A 9,688-nucleotide genomic window follows, 5' to 3' on the forward strand; every position below is an offset into this window, starting at 1 on the left:
GGAAACTATTATCTGTATTACTTCCATAGTTCTTCCTACATTCCTGAAGTTACAAGATGTTGTCAGATATTCTTCTGCAAAGAATTCTTTTCTTTTTTTTTTTTTTTTTTTTTTTTTTTTTGCAGTACTGGGGATTGAACTCAGGAGCTTGTGCTTGTCAGGTAGAATTTCTGTTAGAGCACTGAACTCTCTTGTTTTTCTTCCACCTATGATGTCTTTATTTTGCTTTCATTCCAAAGGTTATTTTTGCTAGATATAAAGTTCTAGACTGAGAAGTTTTGCTTTTTTTTTTTTAAGGTATTTGGGACAGAGTCTCACCATGCAGCTCAGACTTGTGATCTTCCTGTTTTCAGCCTCTCCAGTGTTGGGATTACAGGCGTGTGCCACCATTCCTGGTCTTGGTGACTGGCTCAGCGTGCCCAGGGATGGGGCTGATGTGGCATGTGGCACTGGGGATTGAACCCCAGTCTCTTAAGTTTGCCTATGCACGTGCTTAGTCTGCTGAGCAGTCTTTTTTTTTTTTTTTTTTCGGAACCAAGGATTGAACTGAGACCCTTGCGCTTGCCAGGGAAGCGCTTATTCTATTGAGCCATCTTCCCAGCCTTCTGCTGAGCTGTCTTGCCGGTCCTTCCTCCCTCCCCCCCACCCCCAGTATATGAAAAATATTGAAGAAAATGAAATTCTTGTCATCTCTATAACTTCTGATAAGAACCAGGGAACCACCATGATGCTCAAAAAGTTTGGGATTTCAGCTTATTTTCAATTAGGGATGGTTAATAGGTAAGCCATGTAAATACCCCAAACTCCCCCAGTCTCCAAGATCTGAAACACTTCTGGTCTCAAGCATTTTTTATTTTTGGCCGGCTCAGTCCGCCTTAAGGGCAGGGCTGGTGAGACATGTGGTGCTGGAGATCTAACGGCAGCCCCTGCGCCTGCCTAAGCTTGCCTAAGCAGGAGCTTTACACTGCTGAGCTATCTCACCAGCCCCCAAGCATTTTGTATGAAGGATAGCCACCATTTATTGTGGCGAGCTTTTTTTTGCCACCAGGGATCAAACTCAGGACCTTGTGCTTGCCAAGCAGGCACTTATGCTGTTGAGCTATTTCTCCAGCCCTCAACATTTATTGTGTGGCAATTTTTCTTTTCTTGGTGCGTTTAAGATGTTTCCTTCAACTTTAGTGTTCAGCAGCATGATGAGTATTGAAAGTGAATTTGGGTTCACCCTCTTTGGTGTTTGCCATGCTTCTTCTTTTTTTTTTTTTTTTTTGCAAAACCGGGGATTGAACTCAGGTCCTTGCGCTTGCCAGGCAAATGCTTATTCTACTGAGCCATCTCCCGGCCCCCTGCCATGCTTCTTGAATCCTTTTGTCTTTTGAAAAATCTAGAATTTTTGGCCAGTATTTTGTCAAATGTTTATGTGTACATCACACCCTTACTCCTAAGTCCAGCAATACAAATGGCAGAACTCCTGGTATTTCCCTTCTACTCTTTTTCCTGTTGCTCAAGCTGGATGATTTCTAATGATGCATTTTCTATTCACTGACTTGTTATTTTTAACCTTATTTTTATTTTTATCAATCCTATCCAGTGAATTTTAAATTTTTAGTTATTGCATTTTTCAGTTCCAATGATCTTATTAGGTTATTTTTGTGTTTTCTATTTTTTGGCTAAGATTTTCTATACTACTTGTTTCAAGAACATTTACTTCAGGCCACAGAGATAGCTCAGTGGTCTAAGCACCTGCCTAGGCAGGCACAAGGACTCGGGTTCGATCCCTGGTACCACATGCTGTGCTGGCCCTGCCCCGGGTGTGCTGAGCAGGCCACCAAGACTGGGCGTGGTGGCACAGGCCTGTAATCTCAGCGCTGGAGAGGCTGAAACAAGAGGATCACTAAAAGTCTGAGCTACATAGTGAGACCCTGTACCAAATACATAAAAAAAAAAAAAAAAAAAGAATATTTGTAGCTAGGTATGGTAGCACATATCTATAATCTCAGGCCCAGGTGAAGCTGAGGTAGAAGGATTTCAAGTTTAAGGCCAGCCTGGGAAACTTAGCAAGTCCATATCTCAAAATTAAAAATAAGGCTGGGCATAGTGGTGCATGACCAAGCCTGTAATCCCAGTATTATGGAAGCTAAGGCAGGAGGATCACTGTGAGTTCAAGGTCAGCCTGGGCTATAAAGTGAGTTCAAGGCCAGCCTGAATTTCATAAACCCTAGCTCAAAAATAAATAAATAAGGCCAAAAAAAAAAAAAAAAAAAAAAGGGCTAGGGACACCACATGCTATGCTGGCCCTGCCCGGGGTATGCTGAGCAGGCCACCAAGACTGGGCGTGGTGGCACAGGCCTGTAATCTCAGCTCTGGAGAGGCTGAAACAAGAGGATCACTAAAAGTCCGAGCTACATAGTGAGACCCTGTACCAAATACATTAAAAAAAAAAAAGTCTTGCTCAGTGCAAGACTCTGGGTTGAATCCTGAGTGCAACCAAAAAAAAAGTTCATTCTTATTTGTATGAGCATCGTGTTAGTACCTATTTTAAAATATTTGTCTGAGAATTCCAACATCCATGTCACCTTGGGGTTAGCATCTGCTGACTACTTTCCTCTTGCAAGTCCATGAGCTTTTCCTGGTTCTTCATATGTTGAGACATTCTAGATGGTACCAATGATATTCTGAATATATGTGGTAAGACTCAGGCTTCTTTAAATGCTAGAAAATGCTAACATGCTTTAGCAGGTATTTTTGTATTGCAGGTTGGGTTTTGTCCGCTGGGCAGGAGGCAAGAGAACAGGCAGTAAAAGAAAAGCAATCCAAATGCCCTCGTGCCCATGGTCAGACAGTTAGACACCTACGTTGCTATTGCTGTTGCCATTACAACAGCCACAGGCTGGTCTCAGGTCTAGGATGAGAATAAGCAGAAAAAGGAAGGAGGAGAAAACCCCAGGGGAACTCCCCTATTCTCTATCCTGAAGAGTCTCATTTCCTGTTCTGTAAACTAGAAAGAGAAAGGTTCTTTAATCTGTGCTGTAGTTCCAGATCTCAGACTCCCACTGAATCCGTATCAGAAATAAAATTGTTAAGACTCACCATCAGCTGGGTGGCCTTCAAGTTTCTTAATTCATGAGTTAGGATTTACTCTGCAAAGTCCTGAGAGAACTAACAACAACACTTGGTACAGAGTTTTCAGCTCCATTCGGCAGGAGGTTGGCTGTGTTTACTCCATCTTACCCAGAACCGGAACAGTGGAGGCCCACAGCTCTACCCAGGTAGAGAACAATGGTGTACGTGCATGTGGACATTACTCAGCAAGGATTCGCAAACAAACTTGCTGTGGATAGGGCTGAGCAGTAAACATCTCAGACTTTGTGACTGTGGAAACCACTCAACCTATCCAACTCTGCCATTGTTGTGGGAAAGCAGCCATGTACAGGACATATGTGAGGAGGCATGGCGGGCTTACCATAGAAGTTTATTCAATAAAAAAGCTGTTAGGCTGCATTTGGCTCACAGACCATGGTTTTGAGAATCCTCCACCACTTCACAAATAAGGCTGGTTAAAGGCAAAGGGCTTCCCCCATTATTAGATAGCAAAACTCTTCAAATAATTATAGAAGTTCCTGCTTTTTCTAAGGAATTTTTTTTTTTTTTTCTCCTTGAATGCCTTCAGGACACTTTGGCATGGCTGGAGTGTTGTTGGGATCGAACTACAGCAACCCGAGGCTGCCAGCATTGTGGAAGCAGCCACTTAAAGAACTGAGCTAGGGCTGGGCCCCCAGTTCTTGCTTTTTCTTTCCATGACTAGTTTCATGATAGTCAAGAACTATACCATACATTTCAGCGTTGGTTCAGTTATGTTCTTCAATTCATGAAGCATCTACCAGTTAAAATAAAAACTTAAAAACTGAAATTTCAAGATATGTCAACTTTAGGGCCAGCCAAATCGCTCAGCGGATTAAAGCGTCTGCAAGCCAACGCAGAGGCTGGGGTTTGATGCACTGGCCTACTGTACTGGCCCCGCCCCCGGGGCACACTGAGACAGCAATTGAGACTGGGCATCATGGTGTGTGCCTATAAAGTTTACAGCTTTTGGGAGGTTGTAAACAGGTGGATCACTACGAGTCCGATCTAGTAGTGAGACCTTAAATACCCTGTAGACCCTTCCCTAAAAAATTAGCAAAAAAAAAGAGATATGATCAACTTTATATTTATATACAATTAAAGTTCTCCAGTTAACCTTTCAAATAAAGATCCTTAGTCACAATTTTCTGTATGTTTTTCGAGACAGGGTCTCACTGTAGTTCTGTCTAGTCTTGAACTCAACTTTGTAAACCCTGCTGGCCTCGAACTCAGCAACCCTCCTGCGTCAGCTTCCTGAGTGCTGGGATTATAGGAGTGGTGGGACTATAAGCATGTGCCACCATGCCCAGCAGTCACAATTTTCTTGAGGCTATATTAAAGCAGAGGAAGTCATTTTTTAAAAAAGAAGTGTTCCAACTTGTTTTTCCAGAACCTTCCAAACTGGAGGTGGTGTGCTCAGTCATTGTCTTTTCACTCACCTGGTTTCCTGCCACAGAGATAGAAGGCCAGTCTGTCAGTCAGCTCATACTGTATTTCCACAAGGCGCTCTGCCAGCTCATGATGCCCTCCTTGCCTAACAAGAGAACAAAGTACCACTGATACCACTCACTGTTCACAGGCTTTAGAACAGAAAAGTACAAAGACATCCCCTGAGACACCTGAGCAGTGTATCAAACATGGTTTTTCAGAATAATCAACCTCTCTGTGTGAGGCAGATTGTCAAGATCTACCTTGAGTCTCACTTTTATAAACGTTTTTTTTTTTTTTTTCCCCACAGAACCGGGGATTGAACTTAGGCCCTTGCACTTGTCAGGGAAGCATTTATTCTACTGAGCCATCTCCCCGGTCCCTACACTTTTTTTACAATTGGAATTATCCCTTTTCCTTACAAACATACAGAGTAGAATAATTTAGTAACTTTGTAAGACATTCAAAGACTTACGAAGGATAAGGAGTAACTATGAGGTGAAAAGATAAAATGAAGGTAGAGGATCACAGCAGCTGAGGATGTTTCCAGAAATATAAAATTTGCAGGCCTCAATCAGTAAGGATGGGGGGGCCCAGGCATCAGCATTCTGCAAACCCCTAGATGATTATGGTACAGTGAGACTGTCTCTGGGTAACTTTAGAAACTATAGAACCTCAAGGGGCTCAATTCATAGACAGACCCACCTAATGCAGAGCTTATACCTGTAGATATTCTCTCTTCTTTTTTTGGTGGGGTTTGTTTTCATTTTCAGAGATAGTGTCTTGCCGTGTAGTTTTGCTAGTTCTGAACTCACTATGTGGCCCAGGCTGGCCTTGAACTCATAGCACTCATCCTCCCTCAGGCTCCCCAGTGTTGGGGTTACAGCCATGCGCAACCACACTTTATCCTGCTTCCTCTATTTCCAATTTCTATAGCAGAAATATAGTTTTCCTTTCTTCATTCATGAAATAAATATTTACGCTATTTGGAGTCCTTTTGGTAACAAGGCATATAGAGAAATGATTATGTGGAGAGACTATCATATGTAAAGTATATAAAAGGAAATTCCAAAGTAAATGATAACGTGTTTACTGTGGGCTCTTCGCCTCTTCAAAGGTCAAATCTAGTTTCAGCCAGCTTTTCTTCCCACCATTAAAGGTACTATTACTTATCCACCAACCACCATAGGTCTTTGATTTTTAACATGCACATTTTTTAAAACATTTGTGAAATTATAATTTAACTAACAGAGCTTTTCTAACGCTGCTGGAAATAATGACGCACTGTACAATCAACGCAGGCTCAGATCTGATGGAATAGTGGACTCCTGCTGTCATTCTCAGCAAGCTCAGCTCTCTCCAATCTGATTCCCTGCTGTGCTGGATATGTGTCCACACTGACTCCTCACCTTGCCTGCCTTTCCTCTTGCCTGGAATACTTTCGTTCCTTCTGCAGAGGTCCCATCTAAGCTATTCTTCTTCTTTTTTTTTAATGTATTTGGTGCAGGGTCTCACTATTTAGCTTGGACTCATAGTGATCCTCCTGTTTCAGCCTTTCCAATGCTGGGATTACAGGTGTGTGCCACCATGCTCAGTCTCAGTGACCGGCTCAATGTGTCCAGGGACGGGGCTGGAGCAGCATGCGGTGCCAGGGATCAAACCCTGGTCCCTGCACTTGCTAAACAGGTACTTAGTCTGCTGAGCTATCTCGACAGCCACTAACTTATTCTTCAAGGAACTAAAGAAATTTCCCACGGGGCTGGTAAGATGGCTCAGTGGTCTAAAGCACCTACTTAGAACAAGCTTAGCAAAGCACAGGGACCGCGGTTCAATCCCCCAGCACCAAATGCCAGCCAGCCCCGCCCCCTGGTGGGCTGAACTGGCCACACACACACACACACACACATAAATAAATAAAAATTAAAAAAAAAAAAAAAGAAATTTCCCAATGATTTGGGTCACAACAAAGAAACTTTACACATGTTTTTTAAGACCAACTGTCTGAATCATATGCTATCTTGCTCCATTTAACCTTTTTAGGCATATGTGAGTCATTTCTTCCAAGAGATAAATTCTGGGAGGATAGCATTCTGTCATTTCACCATTTTTATCTTATGTGTAGCAGGGCATGGGATTCTGCGGTAAATAAAAAGAGATTTTGGAAAAAAAAAGAAAGGGCCAGGAAGATAGCTCAGTAGAATAAGCGCCTGCCTGGCAAGCGCAGGGTCCTGAGTTCAATCCTTGGTACCGCAAACAAAAAAAAAAAAAAGAAAGAAAAAAGAAAAAAAGGAAAGATGATTGGTTTTCTGTCATTTAGAGAACTCAAGACTAATCTATGGGTTTACTTATTTTCCCAGTATTTTTTATGGTTAGAACTTTCAAATACAGAAAAACTTAGCTGGGCATGTTGGCTCATGCTAAGCAGCCTTAGCATCTCAGAGGCTGAGGCAGGAAGACTGCTTGAGCCAGGGTCTTGGACACTTAAGACTACATCTAAAAAAAAAATACATAAAAAGAAAAATTTTACAAATTGTACAAAAAGCATCCAGATGTCCACTTTCTAAACTTATAATTAACAATTTACTACACTTATTTAATCATATCTATTTATAGACTTGTTTTTAAGTTCAAGCAATGACTAAGAGTATTATAAAACTGAAAAGCAGGTTCTGTGATTCTTGATACTTGATTTGTATTGTGACTGTCTCAAATACCTGTGTTATAAGGATCAAGTGATGGGCCAGGGAGATAGCTCAGTAGATTAAGTGTTTACCTGGCAAGTGCAAGGACCTGAGGTCAATCCCCAGTTCCACCAAAAAAAAAAAAGGATCAAGTGAAAGAGCCTTTGGAAGCTAAGCACAGTGGTTTATAATTCTACCTTTCCCTAAATTTTGCCTGGCTGAGCTAGAAATGTATTCAAGCTCTATACATTTGAAATATATTCATTTGCAAAATAATAGAATAGGTGCATAGTAGGTGCATATGCCTGTAATCCCAGCACTTGGGAGGCTGAGGCAGGAGGATTACTGAGTTCAAGGACAGCCTGAACTGCATAGTGAGACTGTGTCTCAAAAAGATAAAAAAAAAAAAAAAAAAAAAAAAAAAGAGAGAGAGAGAGAGACAAAAGAATGTAAATCTTAAAAAGGGGTAAGCACTGGGTGGGGAGATAGTTCAGTGGTATAAGCACGTGCCTGGCAAGTACAGGTCCCAAGTTTGATCTTAGTACCCCCCCACAATACGAATAATAATAAGGGTTAAGCACAAACCACACATGATTTAGCTACCTAACAACCAACAAGAAGCAGCAAGTGTCTCAGATTCTCACCTTGCATAATCAACAGGAGTTTTCCCACTAGAATCTTGTGTGCCTGGGTCTGCTCCATATACTGCCAATAATTCAGCCTGTAAAATCTGCCCTGCTTTGGAGGCAACATGGAGTGGTGTGTTTCCTTTTTCCTAAGAAGCATTAATAAAGAGCAAAAAACCAAAACAAAACAGAAAACAAATTAAAGGCTACATGAACACAATCAGTGTCAACTTAATATCTGAATCAATCCATGTTTTCTTACAGGATGAAAGAAGTTGGCTTGGGCTCCTAAAGATAACAGTCTCAGACAGGTTTCAAGATTCCCTGTTCTCACGCTTGAATGGAGTTGCTGAAAAAGATACACACAGAGAACATGTTAAAAACGTCAGGAATGATGTACTATAGCAGCTGATAGCCTATTTTAATATAGGTTATATTAATAACACACATTACGTAGATGGAGAAGTCTCACAGTTCCATGGAGTGGGCCCACTTTGCTGACAAGGAAACTAAGACTGAGGTGTGACTGGCACACATGCAGAGCTCTTCTGAGTAAGTGGCATAACCAGAACCTGAGAGGTGGCACAAGGTGGCTGCGTATGGCTCCGAAGTCTGAAGGACCTGAATATCAAGGCCTGTTTTTTTCCCTTCAAGCTGTGTGACTCTAAGATAGTTCTTTAACGAGGTTATTGTCAGGATTCAATGATATAATTAAGTATTTGGCACTGAGCCCAGTATACAGGAGTGCTCAGATAGTCCAGATGCTGTTATAATAATTATTATTACTTATTATCATTGCTATTGAATTTACAGCTTCAAAATCTACACTGCATAAGATACAGGACTCTGTCTTATACCTTACTCTCTTCACGACACTATTCTAGCCCATCTACAATGCTCTCCTGAAGTCTTCCAGGGTGCAAAATAGGTCTGTGGAACACCAAACTCTGTACTACTGCAGAAAGCTCAAGCATTTACAAGACAAGCTGCCTTTCTTTAAGTCTAACCTAGGCTTGTTTGAGATGCAATATTACAGGGATGGAGAAATCTACTCCACCATCTACATTCAAATCTTATTTTTTAAAAACTTGGCTTAAAAAAGGAAAACCATGTAAGTCTCATTTATTAGTGGAAATAACGATTACATACATTTTATGCGAAGTTTAGTATTCTGAATTGTAAGGGCCAGGCTCTATGTGAGAATTTGTTGAAATGAGTGCTTCAAAAATATGTGCATTACCTGTAGGGCCACAAGAACATGCTAAGGCCCATGTAAGGAAAATCATCTACTCATTTTACATGTATAATAAACCTGTGTACTCTGTCCCCAGGTGGGCTGAGCTGGCCACCGAGACTGGGCGTGATGGTGCACGCCAGTATTCCTAGAGCTGGGGAGGCTGAAAACAGAAGGATCACTGAGTCCAAGCTGTGTAGTGAGACCCTGTACCAAATACATAAAACAAACAAATGAAAAAACAAAACAAAACAAAAAGCCCCTGTGTACTACAAGTTTGCGTTCCAATATACTTTTTGAAGATCCTTACTATACAGCTTGGAAGCTCTTCTTATTAGAAAGAACTGTCCTGAAAACCTTCTAGTCCTTTCTAAGAACACACTGAGAGACAGTGTTTATTTTAAAGTCAAACAAACAAAAGCACTTACTAAATTATAATTTAAAAACATATTGAAAAAATAAAAATAGTTTTCTAGCTACTTATTTCTTTTTTCTCTGCCCTTGGACCTCCTAGGATAAATGGCTCCCATCTGAACCTCAATTAAAGATGAAATCAGCTGGGCATGGTAGTGCTCACCTGGAATCTCAGCACTAGGCAGGCT

General features: G+C 41.3%; 1 protein-coding gene across 7 annotated transcripts in view; it reads right to left on the reverse strand.

Moving 5' to 3' along the window:
* The window catches only part of Git2 (GIT ArfGAP 2), a 55,809-nt gene that overhangs the window by 38,527 nt on the left and 7,594 nt on the right, over positions 1-9,688 (reverse strand). For all 7 annotated transcript variants that reach the window (XM_004636301.2, XM_004636303.2, XM_023721000.1 and 4 more), the window contains exons 5-7: positions 8,115-8,201; positions 7,871-8,001; positions 4,557-4,651 (exon numbers count right to left, since the gene is read on the reverse strand). In XM_004636301.2, the coding sequence (XP_004636358.1) occupies positions 4,557-4,651; positions 7,871-8,001; positions 8,115-8,201 (313 nt within the window). The remainder of the gene's footprint in view (positions 1-4,556; positions 4,652-7,870; positions 8,002-8,114; positions 8,202-9,688) is intronic.

The sequence above is a fragment of the Octodon degus genome, unplaced genomic scaffold, assembly GCF_000260255.1.
Source record: "Octodon degus isolate 3935 unplaced genomic scaffold, OctDeg1.0 scaffold00079, whole genome shotgun sequence".
In the NCBI taxonomy this organism is placed as follows: Eukaryota; Metazoa; Chordata; class Mammalia; order Rodentia; family Octodontidae; genus Octodon; species Octodon degus.